This window comes from Mytilus trossulus, chromosome 4 (assembly GCF_036588685.1).
Source record: "Mytilus trossulus isolate FHL-02 chromosome 4, PNRI_Mtr1.1.1.hap1, whole genome shotgun sequence".
Lineage (NCBI taxonomy): Eukaryota > Metazoa > Mollusca > Bivalvia > Mytilida > Mytilidae > Mytilus > Mytilus trossulus.
Genome location: NC_086376.1, coordinates 47,611,762 through 47,628,025, shown reverse-complemented (window position 1 = coordinate 47,628,025; position 16,264 = coordinate 47,611,762). Strand labels below are relative to the sequence as shown.

General features: G+C 31.1%; 1 protein-coding gene across 2 annotated transcripts in view; it reads left to right on the top strand.

Annotated features, from left to right (window-relative positions):
* Positions 1-8,438, top strand: part of LOC134715415 (protein FAM81A-like) — a 32,116-nt gene extending 23,678 nt beyond the window's left edge. For both annotated transcript variants that reach the window (XM_063577576.1, XM_063577577.1), the window contains exons 5-6: positions 2,270-2,380; positions 4,501-8,438. In XM_063577576.1, the coding sequence (XP_063433646.1) occupies positions 2,270-2,380; positions 4,501-4,716 (327 nt within the window). In that variant the 3' untranslated portion in view covers positions 4,717-8,438. The remainder of the gene's footprint in view (positions 1-2,269; positions 2,381-4,500) is intronic.
* The last annotated feature ends 7,826 nt before the right edge of the window (positions 8,439-16,264 follow it).

The following is a 16,264-nucleotide window of genomic DNA, read 5'->3' as shown; positions in this document are numbered from 1 at the left end:
ATATGCACGTAAGTTTTCAAAGCACTATAGATAGCTTTGTGCACCTACCCTCACTTATAACTCATTTGGCATGAGAGCTATTGTTGTCACTTGGCATGCATATGTTGTTTTTCATTAATTTTTTCCTCTTAAGGGGTTACAGAATACCTATGGGAGTATTAACTCTTAAAAATCAGCTGAGCATTTTAATTACATACTATTAGTAAGGAGAAATCAAGCTTTTTAATGAACAAAACTAGTGTTTCCCAGTACTGTAAATTCAGAACTTATTGCGTGTATTTATAATTGCGATTTTGTCATGTTAGACTTGAATGTGATTTTTATTTACAATTTTGAGCAAAATCCTGTTTTAATTTCAAAATGTGGGTTTAAATTATTGCATTTACAACTCTTTCACATTTTTGGCTATAATAACCACCTTGCAATAATTTCTGAATTTTATGAAAATTAAATGAGCCAAATCTATTTCGCCAAAGTGTTGGGTGCCTCCTTGAACTACTGAACCATGTTTTAATTCCACTCAGGATAAATGATCCTAGGATATATACTATTAAGTATACATACAGCTTGTGTTTTTCATTTATTTAATTTTACATTATCTATATGGCTAGAAATGGCACTTAAGGATAAAATGTATTAAATATGTTATATCTTGAAAACCATAGAAGATAATAAAAATTTAAAAAGAGCAAAAAAAGGATAGAAAGTGTTAAGATTACTTTATTCCTATTGCCATTTACATTATCATATGACTCCTTAAACAAAGATTTTTGACTAGTTTGGAGTTTTGCCATCCTATTGAAACTTTTAATTGAGCGGCGCGGGACGTTTGCGCTTTTTCAGAGGACATTTGCACTTTTTATTTTGGAAACTTGCCCTTCAAATCATAGGACATTTGCGCTTTTTAAAAAGGACATTTGCACTTTTTACATAGGACATTTGCGCTTTTGCTATATTTGGTTTTTATGACTTCCCTCCTCCTTTTTACTTTTGGGACCGGCAGGTTGGACCTGGCAGAGTAAAAGTCATATTTTTCTATATGGTTAAATGTTTTAAATCTGTTCATAGTACATTTCATAGCACATTCAGGTCATCGTAGCACATTGATATGTTTAAAAGTTAACATACAGCTAAAAGGAATCATTCTAAAGACATAAAACACATACAGTCATCAATGGTAAGTTTTCGCTTGATATCTGCTTGGTGTCTGTTTATCAATATAATGAATCTTAATGTAATTCACCGAATTTTGTTCAATGGTACTCTCCAAAAAGAAAAAAGAAAAAAAGCAGGATGAGTCAAGTAAAACTTCATTATAGTGGGCATGGAAGTTGTGGTACGCTTACTTGTGTGATGGATGGAAATTGTGATTCAATTGTCAAATAATTTTCTGCCAGGTAGTCTGCAAATTTGGAATAAATAGATTCACTTATACATAGGTAAAAAGTGCAAATGTTCAATCCCTTTAATACAGGTGAATTAAAACCGAAAGCACAAATGTCCATAGGATCTGAATTGCAAATGTCCTATCTCTTTACAGGTGAAAAAGCGCAAATCCTGTGCCCTTATTGAGAGGTAGAAAATGTAGGACAAAAAAGATCAGCAATGCAACCCATATATGTAATAAACTAATAGTCGAGTGTTTCTAGCTGTTTAAAATTGTTGATAATTAGAATGAACTTCATGAAGTATTTCATTTTGCCATAGTGTTTATATCATCATTCCTTTGTAGACAAAGAAGGGAGGATTTTTGTCTTAAATTTTTTATCTTTTTTTTATCAATTTTTTGTATTTTATTAAGTGATAAAAAATAAGATTGCATTTAGCATGCAACTCCAATTTTATTTAGGGTTTAAGATATAATGTTGGCTATTCTAATACAAGTCTTTTAATCTATAACGTATGTACCCGGTACATATGGTTATCGAAAAAAGTATGATAATTACAAAAACAGATTAAAACTTGTACTGATCTAGCTTTTATAAGAAAATATGACTTTTTGTATATTTTTTTTTTTTTTGGCAATTCAAAAAATCATATTTGAAATTAGTCATTATGATAATTTTTGCCAACGTGTTAAAATTTAAAATAAGTGACAATCATTTTTGACAGTGAAAACATATTATATATTAGTCCATTTTCTCTTACCACAAGCACAAGTATATGTCAGCCCCAAAGATTATTGTAAATGTTATAATCAGATATAAGCTTAATGGATCTTGGATCCTTTGTATATTTATTGACCTGATTTGTGTATTTGCTTTTGTAGGAAAAATTGGAGAGAAAAATGGATGAGAATCACTATGTGACAGATGCTAGACTACAGAAAGTTGAAGAAGCTATCATGGAAGAAAGAGCAAGAATTAGTGAATTACAACATGTGAGTAAAAAACTCATTCTTGTCTGGCATTCAACAAAAGTCACAGAATGTGAGACATAAGGATCTCAGTCCCACTGCAGCAACATTTATTATTTGTAAAACTTTACATTTCAGATGTTTATAAAAGCCAAAGGCTTCATACTTTGTATACAGATGTCTTTTGTCACAAAGTTTCTGTCTATCTCTGTTCATTGTGCTTGATGTTATTTTCATGGTTAATCGACTGCTGGAAAAAAGTATAGTTTTTTTGACTTGTGAATTTCTTGCTTATAATGAGTAATCAGATAAAAAAAATATTTAAAGGTCATTTGTTTTCTCGACTGAAATGTTTAACATTGTCATTTCAGGGCCTTTTATGGCTGACTATGTCGTATGGGCATTGCTCATTGTTGAAGGCCATACAGTAAATATAATTGTTAATTTCCAAGTTATTTTGATCTCTTGTGGAGAGTTGTGTTATTGGCAATCATACCACATCTTCTTTTTTATATTAAATTGGTTTATGGGTTGCCTATAACATCTACATTTCTATCAGGTAGCAAAGTTCACCTGACCCCTGAACCTCATTTCATTGATCGGTGATCAAGGTTAAAGTTACGTAATGAGGTCTGTTTCTGAAATACTATAAGCAATAGGTAAGCTATACGTGGTGTTTGGAATTATTGTCATTTATTGATAAATGATAAGTTTTTGTGTTTTGGTCTGTTTTTCAAATACTTTTAGCAACAGGTCAATGATATTTGATTTATGAAATGATTTTCAACTGTAACTGTCTGTCTGTACTGTCTGGCCAGTACCATCTGTCGATTCTGTCCCATGACCTCATTCTCATGCTTAAAAGGTCTAATTTAAGTTTACCTGGTATTTTAAGTCTAATTTAAGTTTACCTGGTAAAGTTTATTTCACAGAATGAGATACTAGCAACAAATATATTGGATTTAGTGAATAATTGTAGGTCTGGCAGGTATCATCTGACCTTATTTTCATGGTTAATATAAGCTTTCATGCATATGCCATGGTTTGGTTGTGTCTTGTATAATCAAAGCAATGGGTCAACTATATTTGGTGTATGCAATAATTGTTAGATGTTCATGTCTGTCTGGCTAAGTTTATATGACCTTAGCCTCTATTCAATGAATCATTGATAATGTAAAGTTTATGTGGTACTGGTAGTAAAATTTTATTTTTAGGACTACCAAAATAAAATAAATCATGAATAGTAAAAGCAGGCTAGCATTTCAGTGTGTGCACTGATGTTATAATATACTTGTATTATCCAACAATAGTCTCAGTGTTCTTTTATAAGGGTGTTATAGTTGTGGATTCTTATCGGTTATTGTAGTAGTTAAAGCTGTTTGCTATAAGAATGAGAATACTTTATTAATCCAATTATGGACCCTTGCCGGTTTTAAATTTCATGCAGTGATTACAATGATTTGTGTTATAACAATGAAATGATAAAATGAAATACATGACAATAGAACACTGAACAGTTATTGCATGCACATGGAAGAGAAAGTTAAATGGGAGACAATCAATTTCTGTAAGGATTATTCCCCTTTAAACAGATATGGTGTTTTCAGCTGCATAAAAAGGAAATGCAGCCCCAACTGATTAGATATAAGGGTATTTTTCTCCCATGTACACACAGCAACCAATTTCTAGATATTTATGTATATAATTATATTTCTTTCACAATTGCAAGAATATGATAAGCACATGTGCAGGGTTAAAATGGTTGGTCAACATCTTCAACTATTTATTGTTTTATCTTGTATTTTGAAAACTTTGTAGTTTTAAAATACTCACAAAAACAAGCTAACCCCCTCTCCCTATTTATGAATGTCTTTTCTGTCTTTACGAAAACATGTATTTTCATATCACATTGTAATACACAGGAGATACATTTTCAAGAATCTGTGAAAAGTCCAGATATACAGAATTTTATGAGCGTAAGGTTTAGATGACAAATCTAAGACTTTTGCATTTCAGCCAGCTTTTGATAAAAAATGCTTTCATTTTTAATTTTACAGTAAGCTAGGTTAATCAGGCAAACCTAATTTTGATAAATACAAAGGCAATATAATTTCATGATTAATAACTTTTTTCTTTCATTTCAGGATATTGAAAATAAGTTGATGGCTAAATTGGACTTCAGTATACGTAATCAACAAGAAGAATTTTCAAAATTAAAACGTGAAGTTCGTGAAGGGTTTGCTACAGTGCATGAGAGTATAAGTAATATGAAAACAGTTATGGAAGGAAAAAGAAAAATACTGGAGGATCAGCTTCGTAAAGAAATAAGTCAGATCAGAAAAATGGTGGTTTTGGTTTAAGCCTCATCAAAGATCATAGTATCACTGTTTGAAGCACTCTCTACACAAACCTATCAACAGCCCTGTCCCTGTTTGTTCATATATTTACAAATGACTTGTCCAGCTTCATTTGAATTTATTGAAGGAGCAAATTATATGCTCTAGAACAAATAAAATTAGGTCATAAGTCTAATAGATTTCCACTTCTCATCTAGTATTTTTACATCTGTCTTTTTTTGTTGATTTCTGTGAAGCATATATTTTAGAAAAAAGTTAAACAGCGATAGTTCAACACAACCATTAACATTATGAATCATCAATTAATGACATTTGAATCTCATTGTCTACCTTACATTCTAATTACCGGTATCATTATACTTTGCTGAGTTTCACCTGATTACATTTCAAGGTCAAATTTACTTTATGCATTACAGTAAACTTTAAAAATAAATTTTTGTTTTTTATATATTTTTTAACCACTTTAATACATTGTTTTTAAAAAACGGTTCTTACCCATTTGGATCAGTATATCACACACCAGTTTGTCTTCAGATTTAAACTGAGTGTGTTAGTATTGTAGCATCTATTGGGCTTCCATAGCTAGCACACAAGTCACAGAGAGGGTCACAACAGGAGATTTTACAGTTGTATGACTTGGATTTAAAAAACAGCCATATTCATATATTGTTAGTCAGAGATTACTCTGACATCTGGGAAAACAGCCGTTGGACGTCAGAATAACCTCGTAGTTGACAGCAAAATCATTACCCATTCCTATATGATCGATTTGTTACATGATAAGTGCAAAAGGTTCGATATGCGACCTTTTTTTTAACTATTAGTCTAGTGGGTAAAGATTATTTATTGTAACAGTGTAATAAAATTTGATTAATAACAAAACTTGTGTCAATAAGTTTCAGCAGATGTAGCAATTTATATGACAAAGAAATTGGGAAATTGGGTGAGGATTGTTGCACAACAAACTGATTTTTTTTTTGACCCATTGATATTTTTCCTTGGTTAAATTACACACTATTATTATATATTATATATTTGATAAATATAAAAAGGGACCAATTCCAACAGCACATATGTATATACCTTCATATAGACGCCCTGTGACACAAATCCAGATCTATGTAATTTTATACGACATGAGGGTGGGCTTTTAGCTACCTTGACTTCTTATCAGGGTCTTGCACTGTCATCTATCATATGAGTATTACTAAATCTCTCTGCCTTGTTTGTATTAGTTTTAATATTATCGTATGTATTGTTTTTTGTACAGTTATGTTTAACTCACTATTTTTGCATATTTATTGTTGTCTTTTATGACATATATTATGATTTGATGAAACGGATTTTAATACTTATATATATCAGAAGAAGTAGTTTTTATACATCTACCTTGTCTCAATATATAAAATAATCTCATAATATATAATCTCATGAATTTGTTTCTATAAATATATTTATTTGTTATTTAATGAATGGCTGTGTTTAAACCTATTTGTTATGTGCCAAATGTTAGTTGTGGACAAGTGATCAGGTTGCTGTTACAAGAATGTAATAACTTGTATGTCATGTATGATCATTGTAAATATAATAGGGTAATACTTTTATATAATGTGGATTCAATAATTATCCTTGGATACCATTTTTCGTGGATTTTGTGGATATATGATAACCATTAAATTTTTTTTTTTAAATTGTGATATGACTCTTGGTTTGATAGCTTCCCTGTGAGCAGCAACCCTCTATCAAGAAAATCATGATAGGAAATGCAAGCAAGGGAATATTGTATCAATTGGGGGATATATACCCCATATGCAGGTGCTGCTGGAATGTTGCTACTTAGAAATGGAAAGTTCACAATTGGAAAGCTGAAATCATCTCTTTTTTCGTAAAGTTTTGTTTTCAACTGACTCTCATTTTCAATATCTAAATGTAAGTCAAAATATGGGGGCGACTTAACTGTATCTGTTGTATCCTTTAAACGTCCCAAAACGAATTAAAATTTATGTTCATGCACTTGCATATAGTAAATTTTTATCTGCTGCAGCTAATATGTGATAAAATATAATCTGAATTTATAAACAATTTAGGATTTTTCTACTCAATTTGTTACTATTGTCAGACAAACGCTTTTGAAAATTATTTAGAATAATATTGAACGACTTTGGATTTCCCAATTTACTTTTTTAAGTTTTCTTTAAACCCCCAAAAAATAAGATGAAAGAACAGAATAGCTTTCATATAGTCAAATGTTTTATCTATAATGATGTCTAAAGTGGAAGTCTATTTTTTTCTTATTACAAGTGCTTAAATACTACTGAAAAAATTCACTTATGATCATGCAAGGAACAAGTGAAAAGCTTGTATAACTTGAAATAGTAAAACTTTTGTGATAGATATTATTATGACATGTTTGTCTCAGAAATAATAAAGAGTTTATGTCTTCCATTGTTTTGTTTTTAATACTTGTGTTAATATCATTAATTTATGAAAGCATTATAAAATTCAGGTGAAAAACAATAATCTTTGTATATTTTCTGAATAAGTGTGCAGTTGTACTGCAAAACACATACCAAAAATATGAAAAGTTACATATTTAAGGCAAAAGAGATTATAACTGTATTTTGTTTTTAAGAAATGACTACAACTAAAGTACACATTTCAAAAAAGTGTTTATGGCAATTGCATAAATTTACCAAAAATCAGATTTAATTGTTTATTGCTGAATTGTGCACAGGTGAATTCAAATTTCAGGCTTTTCGATTTGGTTATGCCTATAAACATGATGAATAACTGCCTTCAAACGGAATAGCATCATTAATAAAATTTGCACAAACCATTTTTACAGCTTCTAATATCTTCATGATTATAAGCGCTATGTCAATAGAGTAAAATTGCTGTAATGATCAGCACAACAAGATGTTTCTGCATTAAAAAAAATTAAAATCCATCAACCTGTTTTCTCATTTTGTATTTTTTTCCCAATTTTTCCATTTTTTGCAGTTATGGGCTTTTTTTGTGAAAATTGTAGAACCTGATCATGATGATGATCACTATATATATACTCTGAAATTTGACAAACTGATTTTAACTTGAAATAATATCTTTTAATGTGTTTTTTTTTCCAGTTTTGGTGGTTATTTTTTGTCAAAAACGAAAGTTGTCGCATCCGTGTTCATCCTTAACCTTTATATATGTTATGCATTATCACCAAATACAACTTACATTTCAAAATTGTGAATGAACACAAATGCGTCTTTCATTTGAGAGGGAAACTGTCTAAAATTTTACTAAAATGCTAAGAATTCAGTTAGTACCCGATATATATGTATTGTATTGTCAAAAAAAGCCCATATTTAATATATAGCAGAAGCATTCTTCTTTCCAACAAATAACTAAAAGTTAACATTTTAACAATTTTGTAAAACTGCTTTATTTTGGGGCTAAAAAAAAAATGAATCTACTTCTTTCATTGTTTTTAATTTATCACACACAGATAGTCATTCAGCTTTGTTGGTTCTTAAAAAAAAACTGAAAATAAATGGTTTTTATTTGTATGATCAGACATCCCCATTAATAAATATATATAAGAGAAGGTATGCATTGCTCATTGTTTTTCAAATTCATTTTATGTAGTAGATTTTATGTCCAAAATCAAAACAATTGATAAAATGTTACAAGCGCATTAATGCTATATTGGTTTAATAAAGAACATGAAGAAATCGTAATTATTTATATTTATTGGTATGATATAGTTAAATCTAAATACTCATAGCCATGCATCAAATGCATAAAATTTGAATACAAGATAGAGGTATAAAGAATTCACCACTGCAAAAAAGTGCATTACAATATTTCTAAGCTCAAAAAAGTTAAATTTAAATAAACTTTTTGAATAATTAAAATTTAACTGTCGCCAGTGGAGAAATATTGTAATACATAAGTTATAGTGGTGGAATATGTTTTTTTATGATTTTTATCCTTCCTGTTCAAAGATTTGTAGAAAGTCGTGTTCTTTATGTGTGATGTCATCAGGCATGATTGCCTTTTTATATGACAGCAAAAAATTTATTGGGTCGTATGCTGTCGTCGTCTGCGTCGTATGAAGATGCATTTGGTGTCTGGACAATAACTTTAGTTTACGTGAACGAATATCTTTGAAATTTATTAAAAGGTTAATTTTCCCTAAAGGAAGGTCGGAATTGATTTTGCGGATGATGGTCCCTACTGTTTAGGAGTTAGAGGCCCAAAGGGGCCAGAACAAGCATTTTTTTTCTACTTTCAGAATAATTACTTGTGTGTAAGTATATCAATCGCTCTAAATTTGTGCCACAATGTTTATTACCAAAAGCAGATGGATTGGATTCATTTTTGGGGTTATAGTGCCAACAGTTTAGAAATTAAGGGTCCAAAAGGTGCCAAAAACAAGCATTTCAATCTGTAGTTTCTGTACAATAACTTGTGTTTTTAGTGTATGGATTTCTCTGACATTGTACCACAAAGTTCCAAATCATAAAACGAAGGCTTGGATTGAGTTAAGGGGTTACTACCACATTCATGCAGGAATAAGGGGCAAAAAAAAAGGGCTTAAAACAAGCATTTTCTAGTTTCCGAACAATAACTTGTGTTTAAGTAGATATAGGAAGATGTGGCGTGAGTTCCAATGAGACAACTCTCCATCCAAATAACAATTAATAAAAGTAAACCATTATAGGTCAATGAACAGTCTTCAACACGGAGCCTTGGCTCACATAAAACAACAAGCTATTAAGAGCCCCAAAATTACTAGTGTAAAACCATTCAAACAGGAAAACCAACAGTCTAATCTATATCAAAAACAAGAAATTAGAAACACATATTAAGTACATAAACAAAAGACAAATACTGTACATGTTTGGATTTCTCTGAAAGAGTACTGCAAGGTCCCATATACAACGATGGAAAGGCTGGGATTAAGTTTTGGGGTAATTGCTCTAAGGGGGGATTCAAAAAATTTGGGCAATTCCAATTTTTGTCGAGCCTGCAACTTTTGTTGCAGAAAGCTCGACATAAAGATAGTGATCCGGCGGCGGCAGCGGTGTCAGCTCACTTCATAAAAGCTTTATATTTTAGAAGGTGGAAAACTTGAATGCTTCATACTTTGAATATAGATGCCTCATGTTACGAAGTTTCCGTCAGTCACATGTCCAATGTCCTTGACCTCATTTTCATGGTTCAGTGACCACTTGAAAAAAAAGTTAAGATTTTTTGTAATGTTGAATTCTCTCTAATTATAAGTAATAGGAAAACTCTATTTGGTATGTGCGTACCTTGCAAGGTCCTCATTCCCGTCAGACAGTATTTACTTGACCTTGACCTCATTTCATGGCTCAGTGAACAAGGTTAAGTTTTGGTGGTCAAGTCCATATCTCAGATACTATAAGCAATAGGGCTAGTATATTCGGTGTATGGAAGGACTGGAAGGTGTACATGTCCAACTGGCAGTTGTCATCTGGCCTTGACCTCATTTGCATGGTTCAGTGCACGTGGTTATAGTTAAGTTTTTGTGTTTTGGTCTGTTTTTCTCATACTTTAAGCAATAGGTCTACTATATTTGTTGTATGGAATGATTGTAAGGTGAACATGTCTAGCGGACAGATGTCATCTGACCTTGACCTCATTTTCATGGTTCAGTGGTAAAAGTTAATTTTTTCAGTTTTGGTCTTTTTATCAAATACTATACACCATAGGTCAACTATATTAAGTGTATGGAAATATTTTATGATCTATATATTAGTCGCGCAGGTTTTATTTGACCTTGACCTCATTTTCACAGTTCATTGCTCAGTGTTAAGTTTTTTTGTTATGGTCTTTTTTTTTTAAACTATAAGTATTCGGGTCAACTATATTTGTATTATGGAAGCATTGTTAGCTGTAGATGTCAGCCTGGCATGGTTCATCTGACCTTGACCCCATTTTCATGGTTCATTGGTCTCTGTTTAGTTATCTTGGTTAATGTAACATTTATCTAACAGTTGTAATAAAGCGATATACTTATAGGGCTATCAACATAATATCAATGATTAGTAAAGAAGGCGAGATATTTCAGTGTGTGCACTCTTGTATTCAAGTGCAGTTATCATATGAAAGCAATGTTTTTGAAAGCCATTTAATATGAAGATTCTGTCTGTCATGTCCATTGTTTTTGAACTCATTTTCATGTTTAAAAGACAACTTGCAAATTATTTTTTTATGTTTATTTCTCTTTTATGAGTAGAAGGATAACTACATTTGGTGTGTGTGTACCTTATGTGGTACTCATGTTTGTCAGATAGTTGACACTTTACTTCAACCTTTTTCATAGATCAGTTAACATGGTTACGTTTTCATGGTCAAGTCCATCTCTGGGATACTATTTAATATCTATAGGCAATAGGTCTAAAATTGAGAATGGAAATGGGGAATGTGTCAAAGAGACAACAACCCGACCATAGAGCAGACAACAGCAGAAGGTCACCAATGGGTCTTCAATGCGGAGAGAAATTCCCTCACCCAGAGTTGTCCTTCAGCTGGCCCCTAAATATATATACTAGTTCAGTGATAAAGAACGCCATACTAAACTCCAAATTGTACACAAGAAACTAAACATTAAAATAATACCAGACTAACAATGGCCAGAGGCCCCTGACTTGGGACAGGCGCAAAAATGCACGGGGTTAAACATGTTTATGAGATCTGAACCCTCCCCCTATACCTCTAGCCAATGCTGAAAAGTAAACGCATAACAATACACACATTAAGTTCAAGAGAAGTCTGAGTCTGATGTCAGAAGAAACCTGCCAAAGAAAACAAACAAAAATACTTTGTATATAGATGCCTCATGTTACAAAGTTTCTGTCAGTCACATGTTCAATGTCCTTGACCTCATTTTCATGGTTCAGTGACTACTTGAAAAAAGGTTAAGATTTTTTGTGATGTTAAATTCTCTCTTATTATAAGTAATAAGATTACTATATTTGGTATGTGGGTACCTTGCAAGTTTTCTTTTTATGGATCAGTAAACAAGGTTAAGTTTTGGTGGTCAAGTCTATATCTCAGATACTATAAGCAATAGGTCTAGTATATTCAGTGTATTGAAGGACTAAGGTGTCCATGTCCAACTGGCAGGTGTCATCTGACCAGTCATATCTATCATAAATATTAATGATTACTTTTTATTCATATTTTTGGCTTAAAAAGTATCACATCGGAGATATTTCACCATGAAGATGAGCATCTTGAGAGAAATTAATTGAAATGCAGTAGACAGTCCATGTACAGAGATAGACTAAAACTTATTGCTTTGCTGAATATTTACTACAAGATATGCCAAAAGAGAAGAAAAACAAAAGCTTTTGCTGATCATGTTTTAGCAACATTTGTTGATGACACTGTGCTTTGTTCTCACCATCCGTATGGACTAAAACTCTATCTATCGCAAGATGTACAAGAAATGGAGCATTCCATGGAGAATTATTATGAACTGTCTTACAAGTGCATTTCATCCTTCATATTTTTGGGGTCTTTTTGAACAATAAAATGAAGTTATAAGCTACTACATACATTAAATTAGGAAGTACCCATGCAGTAGCAGTAAGAATAAAGTATGTTTCAGAAAAGTGAATATTTGTTGTGTAAAATGCCGGTTCCAAGTCCGAATAAAGCAGGAGGGAAGTAATTTTTCTTCTAGATAGCACATGCAATCGTATGTTAAATTTTTGGCACAAATGATACCATGTAATTTCAAAAAGTTGGCACAAACTTATCATTGGACAAAAATAGTTGTGGTGCAAAGAGACACATTTTTTGGCGCAAACAGATCTCTCCCAGGATATAAGTGTTGGACCACATCTTTAATGAGAAAAAGGCATATAAATATATAATTAGAAAAACAACTTTTATTGCAATCAGCAGTTATAAAAAGGCCCTTATATATGATGACTATATGTTGGACTTTGACTAGAAAGTGAAGTAATTTAAAAACACCAATATATGATAACACAAAATTCGACAACCTGATTGGTCAATTTTGTCATGCCTTTAATATATGAATATTTATGAAAATGTTACAACAATACAATATTTCATGCTTTACTTTATGAATGGAACCACGAAAATACAATTATTAAAATAATAAGATTAGTAATACATAGTGTGCTAGTGACCTAATACGATATATATTACGTCACATTGTAGTTTATTACTTTGAATTTAAAATTTAAATCGACAGTTATAACAGAACATTCAGTATAATAAATTAAATAACGCATAGCTGAGAGGGTGATAGAGCAAACTGTTACCCCTCGAAAAGGCATTGTCAACCTTGGCTTTGCCACGGTTGACAATGTTTTCTCTATCACCCTCTCAGCTATGTGTTATTTATATAGTTATATGGATGTGTGAATAGGACTCATCAGTAGGTGTTTCACACATCAATATTATTAACAACAAAATGAAACTCAATTGGTTGCAATCCAGAGAATGAGTTTCTGGTGACTGCTCAAATAAAAATTTGATCGCAAACTTCGAAAAGTTAGTACTGCCTATACCCCCAAGGCCAGGTTGACTAAGTCTAAACTGTGAAAAGTTGTTTTAGTGATAATTTTGAATATTTGATAAACACAAATTTCATTTATAATGAACATAATATTCAAATGAAAAAATCAATTTAATGTGTCGGTATGGCCTTGTGAGTTTCGTCCCTTTAGTACATCTTTTCAAGTTACATTTGAATATTTTTATAGATAAGACATGTATTGATGGCTCATTTAGTTACGTTTTTAGTTTAACTAAATCATGTTTTTTTTACATAAAATATGGTTGAATAGTGGATTGTAGCTGTGCTTGTGGATGATTTAATAAGAGTTTATGTGAAACAAAATGAATGAATTATATGATTAGAATATTTAAAATTTTCTTTGAAGGAATAATACTGCTAACTGATCAAAAGATAATAGACTCTATAAATATGATAAAGGTTCTGATTTTGTATGGTTATAGTTTGTAATGTTTGATAAAATAAGGTTGTTCCTAGTGCAATGTATTTCTAATTATTAATTGATAGGATTGCCCTATGTGTTAGATTGTTGGTAGTCAGTTTATACGGCATGATGGACAGTAAGTTATTTTTTAGGGGAAGTGATTTTAATTGATGCTGACATGATGCCAAAAATAGAGATGTAATAAATGGTACAGAGATAAAATTTTAAGGAAGTTCTGTGGAAACTGAAGCTTGATGGTATATGTTCATTTTTATCAAAAACAATTTTTTTGCAAACTATTACTTTTTTGCGGAACAGTTACTAAATGTGGAATAATTTAAAACGAATTAAAGCAATTGGTGCTTGATTTAAAGCAAAAAAAAAGATATTGTGAGAAATAATTTGATGAAATTATATTAAATTAATATAAGAAAAGATGCTAGTTTGTTTACTTACAAATAAAGGGACGAATTGAAAAAAAGATATGAAATAAACATATGTACAGTAACATGTGTAATAAAATGACAAACATATTATGCATAAAAAACAAAATGTAAAAATGTCTATTATAAAATCTAAAGCTATAAAAATGGTATAAAGTTTTTTACATCATAATGTTCTATCTATTGCCTCTGTTATTATGGGTTACTTATGGAATGAATGTATTCAGTTAAAAGAATATGTTAATAAAGTTGCAAAGTTTTCAAAATAAAATAATTTAGAAATTAAAATGTTATTGTCCACTGTTTTCCACTGGTGAAGATGTTATATATTCCTCATACTGTTACTTGTGTCATTCGATTATCCTCTGAGAGTTATCTCTGCATATTGTTGCTGGCTTGAGCTTTGAACTGGTCCCTTGTATGTTTTATAACTATTGGTAGTCTGGTATTTTTGTTCTTCTTCCACTAAATAGCAGTAGTGGTTTGTACTGTATTTCTGTGATCCTGATCAGTGGTTTTAACACATATTACATTGTCATCTTAATCTTCAGGATTGCTGAGGTGTAAGTATTCTCTGTCAGTACATCTTTGGTTGATTTTTCTGGTGTCTTTTGTGTGTTAACTGGAGTTGAGGCTGGGTATTTAGATGGTGCTGCTACAATTCTAAATTTCCTGTTAAGTGCGGGATTCTACCGGTGGAATCAATTTACCTATTAGTTCTGCTTTGGCTATGGGTCAGAGTTGTCGTTTTCTCCATGAAGTCTGTTGAGGTTGTGCATACACAAAAATTGTCTGATTTACATTGTATTTTGTTATAGTTATCCGACACAAACATTTCATGCAGCCACAGTAGAAGTAACCTGAAAAAGAAATATAGAATCTTAAACATAACTCTGACAAAACTATATAATTGAAACACTAATTAAAGAGAATAATTATCTGGACATAACAATAAAAATAATATATTTACACATAACTTCACATCATTTACTTTCTTTTTAAATGATTTGGTAGCAGTATTATCTTTAAAAACACCAGTCTTTATTAGCAAATTAGGATGAACAACAAGTCATTTGATGTCTGACATTAAATGTAATGTTTTTTTTTATAATTGATTTATCATTCATCAGGCCATTAGTTTTACTCTTGAATGCTTCACATTTTTTCATGTTTTGGACTTTTATAGTTTTAAAACTATACAGTAGAGGTTTTTTTCATTGTTGAAGGTGGTAAAGTGATAGTAGTTGCTAAAACCCTTGTCATATGTGTCAATTGACTCATTGCATCGGCAATCACACTGCATCTCTTAATTTTATTGTAAAAAAGTGGTAAAATCAACATTGACGTGCTATTAGATAAACAGTTTATAATTTGTCTACCGATTCTCACCATAAACTTCTGGTCAGCTCCAACTGCTTTTGCCAACCTCAATCCTTATGAACGTGCTGTAGTGCTAACCTAAAATATAAATTAAATGCTTCATCATCAAAAATTGATTTTGAGTATATAAATGGTGAGAATATATGGATAAGACAGCTATCCAGCAAAACAGAAATTATCTATGCAATTAGAACATGTAGAAGATATCCTTTTATTTACTCATACAATGGAACTGATAAATGAGAGTAGACTTCTGACCAACTCTATATTTGGTTTTTTTAACAAAATAACAAACTGGTACATACCTTTGTATAAGCTGTATAAGACTACCAAGTTTATGGCCAACACCATGAAAACATTTTACTGAACGACCCTAAAAATTAAATAAAATATTTTACAAATCCATTTCAATTGTCAACATAATGTTTACTAAATTTTGTTTTGAATCAGAACAGTCTAATATCAACACTGATGTTTGTAAAATTCATATAACGATGTATGCTTCAAAAAAGAATTAAAGAATAATGCATGACTTGAATTTCAACTGCACAAAAATCTCAATATTTTACTGATTTATCTCTTATTCTAAATTAACAAATCTTGGTTGAAATTGTCTCCCTTTGGATGTAATATTCCAATCTGCAGGCTTACTTTTTATAATTTTAATAGTAATTCTTGTTGATATACCTGGTACATGTATAGAAATTGTAAGGCTTAAATAAACTTGCCTCT